The sequence below is a fragment of the Ambystoma mexicanum genome, chromosome 2p (genome assembly GCF_040938575.1).
Source record: "Ambystoma mexicanum isolate Mex_15411 chromosome 2p, UKY_AmexF1_1, whole genome shotgun sequence".
Lineage (NCBI taxonomy): Eukaryota > Metazoa > Chordata > Amphibia > Caudata > Ambystomatidae > Ambystoma > Ambystoma mexicanum.
This window is the reverse complement of record NC_090923.1, coordinates 90059576-90072484: the sequence shown is the minus strand read 5'-3', so window position 1 is coordinate 90072484 and position 12909 is coordinate 90059576. Positions and strand designations below refer to the sequence as shown.

At 41.6% G+C, this 12909-nt stretch overlaps 1 protein-coding gene across 3 annotated transcripts in view; it reads left to right on the top strand.

Moving 5' to 3' along the window:
• Window positions 1-12909, top strand: part of ARIH2 (ariadne RBR E3 ubiquitin protein ligase 2) — a 676612-nt gene that overhangs the window by 40350 nt on the left and 623353 nt on the right. For all 3 annotated transcript variants that reach the window (XM_069643320.1, XM_069643318.1, XM_069643319.1), the window contains exon 2: window positions 11211-11543. In XM_069643320.1, the coding sequence (XP_069499421.1) occupies window positions 11298-11543 (246 nt within the window). In that variant the 5' untranslated portion in view covers window positions 11211-11297. The remainder of the gene's footprint in view (window positions 1-11210; window positions 11544-12909) is intronic.

Genomic DNA, 12909 nt, shown 5'->3' with positions numbered 1-12909 from the left:
GCCTGTGTGGAAAGGGGTGCCTCTTTCACAAGAGCGCGCGCGGGCACCGGCGAGCCCCCCCTCCCCCCCCCCCCCCCCCAACGCGTTGTGTGAGCAGGCAGTGGAGCGCGAGCTCGCGAGTGGAGCGTGAGCGCCAGTTCAGTCTGCGTGCACAGTCAGAGAGCGGGGGCAGGCGCTGCGGCTCGTAAGCCTGAACAGTGCCGTGGCAAGCTCTGTCCCCGCAGCGTGAGCACCAGCTCAGCCGGTGCACACCGTGAGGGAGCGGGAGAAAGCACCGCTGTTCGTTAGCCCGAACAGTACTGTGTGCAAACTCCGCCCCCGCACCATTGACCCCGCCCTTTGGGCCTTGCATTGATATCGCTTCAGGAGCAGCGATTTGAACTTTGGTATTGTGATGTATTATATGGACTTTACAGCTGGAGATGCATAAAAGTTGGTCCGTATGATTATAGTTAGGAACTGCCTCAAAATCAAGTAATCTGCCTGCCTGCATACATTCAAGAGGACTCTAAAGGAAGAGCTAGGATCACAACTACAGTGTTACTGTTCGTCATGGCTGCGTCCATTCCACCCCCTCTCTCTTTTCTGAATGAACCAGGCCGGCCTGCAGTCAGGTGGGATAAATGGAAGGATGCCTTTGAGAACTATTTGGTGGCTATGGGGGGGGGGACAGATTCTCACCTGCACGCAAGAAAGCTCTGCTGATACATAATTTAGAAGTAGAAGAGCGAAGAATTTTTGACGGCCTTACTGGAAACCAAGTGTCAGGATCTGGCGACATGGATGAGTATGAGTTAGCTCTTGGTCGCCTGCGAGATCATTTCGAACCAAAGAAAAATGTCAGTTTTGAGAGGCACAAGTTTTTCCAGAGAATACAAGAAAAGTCAGAACCCGTAGAATCTTACATTGCATGTTTGAGGTCCCTGAGCTACTCCTGTGAATTTGGACAGTTGAGTGACTCATTAATCAGAGACCAGCTGATAAGGTGCACCAACAATGTCAGAGTTCAAGAAAAACTCCTTGCCAAAGACATGAGTCTGGATGAGGCGGTGGATCTGGCCAGGGGCATTGAGCAAACTACACAGTATGTCAAAGAGCTCAGGATAGATAAATCGATTACACCATCAGTAGCTGTGTGCGCTCTAGATCAAAGAAAGAAACCTAATCCTTTCAGTGGAAAGAAAGGGAACTGGAATATGAGAAGTTCTTGTCCTCGATGTGGGAGTTCCAGACACGGCGCAAATTTTCCATCGTGTCCCGCTAAGTTTGGTGAATGCTTCAAAGGCAGGGGCAAGGGACATTTTGCGAATGTCTGCAAAGTCGCTGCTGTCAGTTATGTGGAACACAGAGCAGAAGATTATAAAGAAGAAAATGTTAGGAGGGGATATGACATACAGGAAGTGGCGGATGTGAGAGAATCAATCAACAAGCATGTTTTTGAGATATCAGCCTTATCTGGGGAGACGAAGGGCCCGGTGGACACATTTCTTGTTGATGGGTGTGAGCTAGTAATGAAGGTAGACACATGCTCGCCTTGGACTATTATATCCCGAGACACCCTAGTCAGTGTTTTAAGAAAAAGTGAGGACAATTCGACCCACCAGTGTCCGAGCTTGCGGTTATGCGGAATCGGCTATAGACATTCTGGGGGAATTTCCAGCAAAGATACAGTATAAAGAAAGAAAATGTCAAGCTATTGTACTAGTAGCGAGGAAAGGTACCTCGCTGTTGGGTTGGGAGGAACAGAGGAGCTTAGGAGTGCGAGTTCAGGCCAGTGCTCCCAATCCTGTGACCATAGCAGAAGTAGAAGATATCTGGACCAAGGATTTCCCAGAAGTGTTTTCAGAAAAATTAGGCAAGCTGAAGAAATTTGAACACCATATAAAGCTCCAAAGCAATGCACAGCCTGTGGTACACAAGGTGCGGCAAGTGCCATTGAAAGTGAGAGATCAACTCAAGGAAGAACTGAAAAATTTAGTCTACAAGGGTGTCATTGAGCCAGTTACGGCCACTGAATGGTTGTCGCCCATTGTCTTAGTGGCTAAAGCAAATGGGAAACTGATACTGTGTGTTGACCTTCGCACCTTGAACCAGAACATCATTGTTGAGAGACATCCACTGCCAAACATTTCTGAGACTCTGTCAACGTTGGGTGAGCCGAAGTGGTTTTCCGTCATTGATCTTTCGTCAGCATATCATCAAGTTCCATTATCCAAGGAATGCCAACACCTCACCTCTTTCATCACACCCGAGGGGGTGTTTAAGTATAACCGCATGCCTTTTGGATTGGCCTCCGCGGCTTCTGTTTTTCAGAGGGTGATGGAAGAAGTACTCGGGGGTTTGAGAAAGGTCACAGTTTTTCAAGATGACATTCTTATCTTTGCAGAGAATGAGCTTGAACATGATGAAACATTGAGAGCAGTGCTGATTAGACTCAGGGAAGCTGGTTTGACTGTGCAGAGGGAAAAATGTAAGATTGCTGTGAAGGAGGTGGATTATTTGGGCCACAGGATCTCTTGTGAGGGAATTTCACCCAAGAAATCCCTTGTGGACAGTATTAGAAGTGCTCCTCAACCACAAGACAAAGAGCATTTACGCTCTTTCATGGGGTTGGCCGAGTACTATCACAAGTTTGTTGACGGTTTTGCCACCATGTCTTCGCCTCTGAGGGAATTGTTAAAGAAAAATGCAAAGTATATATGGACTGATGAGTGTCAAAGTGCCTTCCTGAAAATCAAAGATGGTATTGTGAGTGCTCCCTCTTTGGGAGGGTTTGTTGCCAATAGGAAAACTGTGTTAGCAGTGGATGCGAGTACTCTGGGTTTGGGTGCTGCCCTTTCTCAGTTTGATGCTGGCAAAGTAGAACACATCATAGCTTTTGCCTCTCGACCTTTGAGGGGTGCTGAAGAAAATTATTCTGTTGTAGAAAGGGAAGCTCTAGCAGTATCGTGGGCTGTTGAACATTTCAAGTTTTATCTCTGGGGTCAATTTTTCACCGTAAGAACGGATCATAAGCCATTGGTTCAATTGTTGGGAAGTGTGGACTGGGCCAAAGGTTCCCCTAGAATATCCAGATGGATGGTAGATTTACTAGCTTATGATTTTAGGGTTATATATATACACCTGGGAAAGACAATGTAGTGGCAGACTGTTTGTCAAGGTTGCCTGTGCAAGACAACGACTCTAAGGAAGTGAGTGTTGAACAAGGTCTGAGCGTTTATGAAGTAGAATATGAAGCCATAGGGAGAGTTGAGTGGAAAGATGCTGATGATATGGATGAAATAATAAAACAAGTAAAGAGGTGGACCAAAACAGGTTGGCCCAGGAAAGATCTTGTTGAGAAGAAATATGAGAGTTACTATGGAATAAAAGAAGAATTAAACTTATCTGAGGATGGTTTTCAGCTCAGGAAGGGAGCAAGGGTGGTCCCTCCTTGTAATGTTAGGTCCAAGTTGGTTAACATTGCTCATCAAGGTCATTTAGGCATGGGGGGCATGAAAAGACATATCAGGCAATCTTTCTGGTGGCCAGGAATAGATAGTGAGGTCGAGAAATGCGTGAGAGGTTGCAGAGAATGTGAGAAGAGTGATAAGAGTAAGGTTATTAGGGAGGCTCCCATAAGACCCGTGAGTGTTCCAAGTGAGCCATGGAAAAAAGTTGCGGTAGATTTGATGGGGCCCTTGCAAGAGTTGGGTAATGATTTTAAATGCTCGATTGTCCTTGTGGATTACCATTCCAAACGGGTGTAGTGGAAGGCGATAAGAGAGGCTACCACTGCTCAAATGATTACATTTTTTGGAGAGGTATTTTACAGAGAGGGATTTCCTACAGAACTGGTATCAGACAATGGTGTTCAGTTCTGCTCTGACAGAATGGTAGAGTTCTTTAAAAAGTTTGGTATCAAACATTACAGAACAGCTCTCTATCAGCCTAGGGCAAACGGTTTGGTAGAGAGAGCAAATCGATTTATAAAAGGAGGGCTACAGTTAGCCATGGTGTCAGGTCTAAATTGGCAAACTGTGTTAAGGGAGATGGTGTGGAATTACTGCACGACTCCACATTCTGTTACCAGAGTTTCCCCATTTATGTCACTCAAGGGTAGGCAACCAGGGACCAAATTGTGTCCGGGATGGTTGGATTTAGCAAAGAGTACTTATGTGGACAGGACCAGAGTTATGTCACTCATAAGAGAGGCTCAGAATGAGTACAGGGAGAGGGCGAATGCTGAAAGGAAGTCCAAAACAATGGTTTGGAAAAAAGGAGATATGGTTTACATTAAAAACCCGAGAATGTCCCCTAAGTGCATTGAGAGCAAATTCATTGGGCCCAAAAGAATTTCTGTAGTGAGAGGAAATGTAGCTATCATGGAGAGAGGTGAATGCTGGTCCATGTCAAGGTTAGTGAGATGTAACAACAATGGGCCAGTTGAGGATGGTGAAGGTACTGAGGGTGACAATGATGATAATCTGTTATTGAGTTCTAATGCAGACAAGAGTGTGAACAATAATGTATCAAAAGAGAGCAATGTAAATGTAAGTTTGGGGAGAGTGAGGAGTAAACCTATCTGGTTAAGAGATTATTATCTTAAATAAGTCAACATTGTAAGGGAGGAGATGTGTTGGGATGTTACTTTTAATACTTTATTCAAGGTAGATTTAAAATGTTACATGTGTTCATACAATTAGTAGTTGCTGTTCTGTTTCATTACCTATCCATTCATTATGAGGTAATGCATTCCTTTCAGAGTGTTGTGCTTTGAGAAGGTTCTGTTGTGAGTCAGTTGGTGAGGTTGCTGGAGGCAGCGCCTGCTGTCACAGACAGATACTTAATAAAGTATCAAAGTAATCATTCTTGATCTGGACTTCAATTCTTTCAGTGCATCCACGAGAGGCCACTGGTTCCATATGTCACTGTCTTTGTTTACTATGGACACGGGTGTTTACCGCGTTGCCTGTCCATGAAGTCCTAACCTCGTACATCGCTGTATAATTTGATAAAGCGAGTGGGTTTCTTAATCATCTCGTATGGATGTATTCATTGTTTCTGAATGTCCCTATATATTTACATATTACTATATTCTATTAGTACATTTGTATCGTATGCAGTCATATATTATGCATCTCCATCCTTTCCATAATAAAGTGTTATTCATGTATGCATACAACTGTGTGCATCCGAGGACATTTAATGCACATGTTAATCATTTTTATGATCCAATCATTCACATGGGTCCTTGTCCTACTTTGCATGATTATAAGGTTTTAGCATATTCTACATTCGCAGTCTTGATCAAATATCATACAGTATTCAATGGCTTCAAATCACATGGAGGGCTTCATCAAACATTGCATAATTCGTGTGTTCAGCCATAATAAATCATTGTGGTGTAACTTACAGTTGTATACTGTTTTTAGATGGTTGTTCTACAGAGTCATAACATTTTGAATAGTATAGGTGGGAATTAGAAACTTGCTTCAGGTGAGTATGTCCACATTATAGTGCTCAATGGATAATACACATGTTTGAAGAATTATTTTTCTGATTCTGACTGAAATTAATAATGGTCATGGTCACCAAAAAAGCGTGATCATTTAACCATTAAGAATCAGTTCGAAATGGGAAAAATTTTGAATGCAAAAAGAATAACATTATTATATTATATAATTTGTCAGTGAATTGGCTTGTAATTATAATTGGTATATGGTTGGGTGACACACATTGGGTACAGGCATCTGGACCAAGAGATTGATTTCAGGTTAATGCAGGTTGTTGTAAGAAAAACATAGCAACAAAAATGTTAATTGTTCTGTGTACCACCCAGTGGTCACTAGTCTGTATTTACAGAGGAGTCTTTCTTCCTATGGTCTGAGAAACAATTTCCAGGCCTGCAAAACAGATTTTTTTTTTTATTTTTTTCCTTCTCCCCTCACCTTGTGTTTTTCCTGCCAGTGGGTGGTAAGCGGTTAGCTTGTTTCCTGAGAGCTGAGAAAGTTCAAGTGTTCCCTGATTCTGACACAAAGGTCTCTTATAGTACTACCTTGGTACATGAGATCCCAAACCCAGATAATATATGCAACACATTTTGAACGGTAGTTTATCAACTGCTTGATGTTATGACTGGTTGTATTGTTGAAATGTATTACGTTGGTGCTTTTTGCATGCAGATAATTGTACATGTTCAGCATTTGTGGAACCCATTGGCTCCGTAACCAGTTTCTATAAGGTGCAGGGACCAAGGTCCATGAATGACAGGCTAAGGGCTTTCTTGGTGTAGGCGCTTCCGTTCTTGAAGGAGAACAGTGTACTTTAGAGACTCATTTCTTATTCATCAATCTGTAGTAAATGCCAATGTCTTTTGATTACTTGTTGGATTCTGTGACTGTCCTGAGTGTGTCTCCTAATGATTTAGCTTGTTTCCTTTTCTGCTTTTTCTGTCATGTTGGTGGGGTAACCTGTAGATGTGAATCTGTCTCTGAGCAGTTTGCATTTAGTCTATTAGTCTGGTTCACTCCTGCAGTTTTTTTTCTAGCTCGTATATATTCCCCTTTTGGGATGTTTTGTATGTCACTTTCTTATGGCAGCTTGACACGTGTAGCACAGAGTTAACTTCCATAGGTTTGCGAAGCGTTTCGGTGTCAAGCCCTTCTGCACTCACCATTAGGCCGATGTCCTAAAAATCAATAGTTGGATTGCTATGCTTGCATGTAAGAGTAATGCCAAATATTTTGGAGTTGAGTTAGGTTTTGAATCTGGCTAGCTTTTACTGCAGATGTCCCCATCCTCGGCACTCAGTACCTTAAATCCACTTGCCTGTAAAATTCTGAATTTCTGTGAACGTTCCCTGTTTGTTTTTGTTATTGTAGGTGAGGGTCCCAAATTTGCACTAGCAAATGGCTCTTGATAAATGGCTCTTGATAAATGACTCTTGGCTAGTAAGAAATGGTGTGCTGTGTGTATGTATAGAAACGAAGTGACAATTATGGCTGGCTGCTAGCTTGCAACGTTATATTGTTACCCAGTGTTGTAGGTTGGTTACCCAATAACTTATATCAGCCACGCATTCCTCTTGAGGGGCCTTGGCTGTTCTATCTCCTCTGGAAATATACTGAAAAGCCCTGCAGCTCGATGTTGGTTGATCCTTTCTGATGCTAAACGTAGCGTCTCGGAAAACTCTAAACAAAAGTGTTTGAGGAGGTACAATAATGTCGTGTAAGGTGGGTTGGAACTGATCCACCGGTTCTAGATTGGGCAAGTGTGGATTGTAGAGTGCTGGGTTGCACAAGTAGGTTAGGCGAGGTTGTTTTAGTTGTGAGGAGGGACCTGTTTTGAGCCCAACTATCGTTTTTATGGTGAGTGGTATATGGGCTGTTTTGAACAGGGTGCACGTTTGTGTGTCTCTGATTTTCCTCCTTAAAAAGTCCTTTGAAGTAGCAGTATGGCATCCCATGTGAAACCTTTTGCAACAGAAGAGCTTTCTATGTACTGGTGCCTTTGTCCTTCCTTGACTGTCCTCAAAGTGAGTTTGGTCACACTTTACAGATGTTGATGTAGTGAGCAGAGGTGGTATTGCTGTCAAATTGAACAAAGCTTGTGGGCAGATTAGGGACTACGAAGTGGATATGAGACCAGTTTTCATGCAGCAGATATGGAGAAATCGATTTTATTTTTGGTTATTGTTTTCATCCTGCTTAGTTTGGTGGAAATGCTTTTCATGTCTGGTGTGTGATAGTTTGAGGGTGAAAGGACATAGCCATTGAGTTATCCTGTATATTGGAGATGTGTAAAAATCATGGTTTGCTTGAAGAAAAGTCCTCACCCGTTCTATAGAACACAATGTCCGAACCTAATTGGCACTTTGTACATTTGTTATGGCACAAGTAAGTGATCAAAAAATGTGTGTCTATAGTCTGACCTGCAGTGTCCACGAAAAAATCAGACACTGCAGAGGGACAAAAGGGCACTTGGAAATCTATAAATGCTGATTTTGAACCCTGCATGTAAATTGCCATGTTACGTTGTGCCAAAATATATCCTGCTCATTTTAAGAAGAATATGTGCTTTATTTATTGATATGTTCTCAGCCATTACTGGCTTTACATATACACACATCATTAATACAATATTTCATAATACACACCATTTAAAATGTGCTTACAAATATTCTCAGATAGCTCCTTTAAAATTATCTCATAAAATTTCATCATGTGATATATCAAATTCATATCATTCCCTTCCATCAGTCTTTGCCATATTTTTTCTATGTCTTCAGATAGACTTGAGTTCATATATCATATATATCGCGCAAAGGTTCTCTAGGCTTTCACAGCAGCATACCAGATGTTTAGCTGTCTCGATTTGTTTCATGCCACACAATCTACTTAACCTTGTGCTTCACTCTTATCCTATTTTTGCACCAAGGATCTCCATCGTGTCACATCTATTGAACTTGAACATTAAGTATTGTCTTACTGTGGCTGCTGTGGGAAAGGCAAATTGATATTTAGGTTTCACTGTTGCCAACGACCAGTGTTCTAAAAATAAACCACTTGTCGATTTAGTGGCCAAAGTAATCATATCACGTTCCTTTGCACATCTGTACATCAATCCTTGTAAGAGTTTTTTAATCCTAACTTGTTTTAAAAGTAGCCTAGTCTCAGCATTACCCTTGGCCCATTTCATGTACACCATGTACAGCCTACACAACGTTTTAAAGTGCTTGTTGTGATCTTCCTTACAAACATTTCCCATCAATTCCACCACAAATGTATTAGTAGCCAACATGCTCAATTTCACCTAGCATTGCTGATTTATATTCTAATATATCTTTAGCAGATCTAAAATCACCCTCTAATAAAATGTATTCACAGGAGACTGTCGAGGGTAATCTAAAAAAACCATTTTAAAATGTTTCTTTCCAATTTGCACATTTCATTTACAAACTTGCTAGCCCATATCTCGGCTCCATACAATAGACTAGATACATTTACAGATATTCCTCCTTGCTTCCCTTTAAATTTACTAATTGCACCTGCATTCTTGTAGGCATATGAGTTTAGTTGCAGTCCAATGATATTTCCAAGACCGCTTTGAATCTATTATCACCCCAAGATAGCGATAGCATTCAACTTTCTCAAGTATCTGAGTTCACCGACCACTTAAAGTTGTTAGACCTACTTTGTTTTTTGTTTCCCAGAAAAGCCATTACCTTTGTTTTTGCTATATTTATTATTAACCCATTCTTTTCTGAGAATTGGATCGGACAATTTAGCCTGTTTTGTAGCCCTGCAGGCGTATAGTCCAGCGGGACCAAATTGTCGGCATACCATAGCCATGGGAGATATATGCCCATTTTTATTGCAAATGCCCATTTTTATTGCATCGACCATTCGCTCATCCAGCTCGTTCATACAATCAGCAAGGTAGAGATTGAACAGCGTAGCTGCTAATCTACAGCCTTGCTTCACTCCACATACTGTGGGAATAGCCTCAGATAAACGTCCTTCACCATCCAAACGTACTCTGACAAGTATAACAGTTGAATCATTTGTAGTAGCCCAGCTGGTATCCCCCATTTCCTCAATTTACTCCGTAATTTCTCTTACCACCGTGTCAAACGCGGCCGAGACATTCATAAACACCACATACATTGGTAAATTGCGGTCATTCCAGGTATAGTCAATTGCTGACACTAAACCAATTGTGTTATGAATGGTTGAGGATTTCGCTCGAAATCCAGCTTGGTAAGTTGGCAGAATCATATTTCTCTCTATCCATATATTTACATCTAGAAGGATTTTCATAAATATTTTCGCTTGAGTATCTAGCATTCTGTAATTTCTAGGATCTTTCCGTTCCCCTTTTTTATGTATTGGTAAAATAATACTGTCGTGCCATGATTTGGGAATCGCCTCATTCTTGCCAATCCAAACGAATAGTATATTAAGTACTTCAGCCCATGCTTCAGGGGCCAGACGTAATAGAGCGTTACACGTTCCGTCAGGGCCAGTGTCTCTCGAGGTGGTTAATTTCTCTATCAAAGTTACTATAGATTTTTCAGTAAAATTACTTCTCCATTGTAACCGCTCTGCATTTTGTCTTTCTTTTTCACCGATCCCGGAACCTAGAGTGTTTTTAATGTGTGATCCAATCTTTTTCAGCCAACCTATTAATCGGCAATATTCGTTTTTCCCCCTCATTTATTGCCCTCCACATGCCTTGCTGATTGTTGCTCCTGACTTGTACTGCAATATTGAGCCATAGCTCACTTGCTTTGTTTTTTTTTTGTGGCTTCTTAGCCACTTCCTGTGTTGTTTTTTTACCCATTTAATCTACTTTAGTGGCATCATTCATCTTTAAATCAACTATTCGTTTAATGGCTTTCCTAAGAGCACTTTTAGCTTTATTGATTTCATAGTCATACAAATTATGCTTACCATTGGAAAGATTCCATCTCTCACTGTTGCTGGAATACTTCAGTTTTTTGGAAGAGGCTTCTTTGATTTTAAACAGTATCTTTTCATAATTCCCAATTATTTCACTATTGGTGGCAACTTGTTTATTACCAGTCCTATCTCCGAATTTGAATAATTCTTTTATTGCGATGGCATTTGCTTTTTCCAGTTTCGTAGGATTCCAAATTATTCGATTTGCAGTGTTATTTATTTTTGTTTCCACCCATATGGTACTCAGCCTCCACTTGAAAGTGTTCCAGCATCACATATAGTGGGAGATATTCCCTTTCCTGACTGCTTCCTATCGCCATATCTAGAATTAAACTATTGGCATTTCCATTTACAATGATGTACTCAATTGTTGTTAGACTACACCCTCCTATTCTTGTGGCGCTACGTTTAGCGTCACCTTTAGTATGGGCGTTGAGCATAATACATTTGTGTTGTGTGCATACCGTTTAGTATAATCTTGTAAAGCTCAATGTTCCTCAGTGTTATGTGTTCCTAGGGGTTACCCTGTAACTCGGTATAACCCAAAAATCACAATTGCCTCTCTCTATTGGCTTACAACTGGGATGCTTTCTGCCCGACTCCCTTGTCCCTCTGCATATAGTTTGCTGGTTTAACATTGCCTTGTAGGTTAGGGATTAATGGATGTAGGATGGTTTCAACAAAACACATGGAACCTGCTCGCAACCCTGTAATACTAAACGTGCCTGAGGAGAGCCTGGCTGACTGTTTGCTTTTCCTTCATTTTAGTGGACAGGAATTGCAGATGGATACTAGACGGCAGTAACAAGTGGAGGTGGGGGGAGCCCTTTCCCAGCATTCAACTTCAGCTGGACAATGTCTGTTGACATGAACAGTCAGGGTTCAGACAGCAATGAAGATGACTATGATCCCAATTGTGACGACGATGATGACGAGGACCCTTGTGATATGGAAGATTATTACGAAGGGGTTGCAAATGATGTGGAGCAGCAAGGCGCAGATGCTTTTGATCCAGAGGAATACCAGTTCACCTGCCTGACCTACAAAGAGTCGGAAAGTGCACTGATAGAACATGTGGCCAGCCTTGCATCCATGTTAAAGGTGAGAAAGCATTTCTTTTTGTCTCATGAATATAAAAGTGGCGACATTTCATTGTAGGCTCTGCATCCTTTCTCACACCTGGTAATCCAGCCATTGAGCACAATACAAAATCTTTCTCCTTACCCTTTTCCCCTTAAAGAAAAAGGACAAAATTAAACTGCCCAAATGTATAGTTCTTGTGAACACATCTACAAATGGGTACTGCAGTTCAGATATTTGCACTTTCTTACCCGTACATTTTTCAGAAGAACACTTGTGTAACTCAAATGGTCATTTAAAAATACAAGAAATCTTTCAGATGGCATTTTCAACATTTCTAGAGAATATTTTGCTTATTTGTTTTAAATTGGTCCGATCTTGAACGTTTCGTGTCTTCATACAGAAACATGACTTTTTTTAAATTTTCTTCTTGTTTTTCTTAGACCACTTACCAGTCCTATAAAGGGGTCCAGATGTACATGGACTAATTGGCTAAGAACTTTCAAGGGCAGTAGTTCTTACTTGTTTGATTCCAGATCTGTCGGTATCCAAGTTACTGTGTTGCCGAGTAGCTGGGGCATAACAACATGTCCCCTAGGATATCTGGTACTCTGGGTTACTGTTCCAAATTAGAAGATGAGGCCTAAAATGGCGACTTGTTGATTTGTTAATCATGGAACAGATTCACCATGGAAGCATGCTTACTTTGAATTACTTTTTCATCGCCAACTGCCTGGTCATGTCCGCTAAACATGAAACCTGGTACAAATCTGTAAAGAATTGGTTGTCTCCCACTGTTGTTTACTGCCACTGTTAGACTTCTGTTGCTCAACCATTAAACAAATCCTGTGCGCAATCGGTTAATTGCATACATTTGACAGAGAAGAGACTGGGTTCTACAGTTGAAACACTCCTGCGCTAAGCTCTGGTTATTTTGTGTTGCCGAAATTGTTGATACAAGGTCACAGGTTTTGTTGAGGTGAAGCCCGCACCTCTTTGTGTGATTGGGAAAAGGATGCTGGCTACCTTGCAATTGCAAAGTAGATTTCCACACTGTTTGCGGTTTAAACCGTGCAGATTTATTTATTATTTTAGTGTGGACTCAGTCCTAGTAGTGGTCAGCAGACACTTGTTTCGATCTTGTGGGTCTTCATCGAGGCTAAAATTTATTTAGGGGGTCTGGCACAAACGGGACCTCATCCGGGACCCCAAGCCTGCGTCTCTTCGGCATCCAAAACTTGGCCGAACTCTTTAAATCTGCAAGGAACTGGCCAACCCTGCTGCAATCTGCATCCCTCCTCTTTCTTCTCAGGCTCTGTGCAACTCTTGCCTCTCCCTTTAATTCCAAAACTCAGGACATTTGTCCTCCCTCTCCTCCACCCCCTTT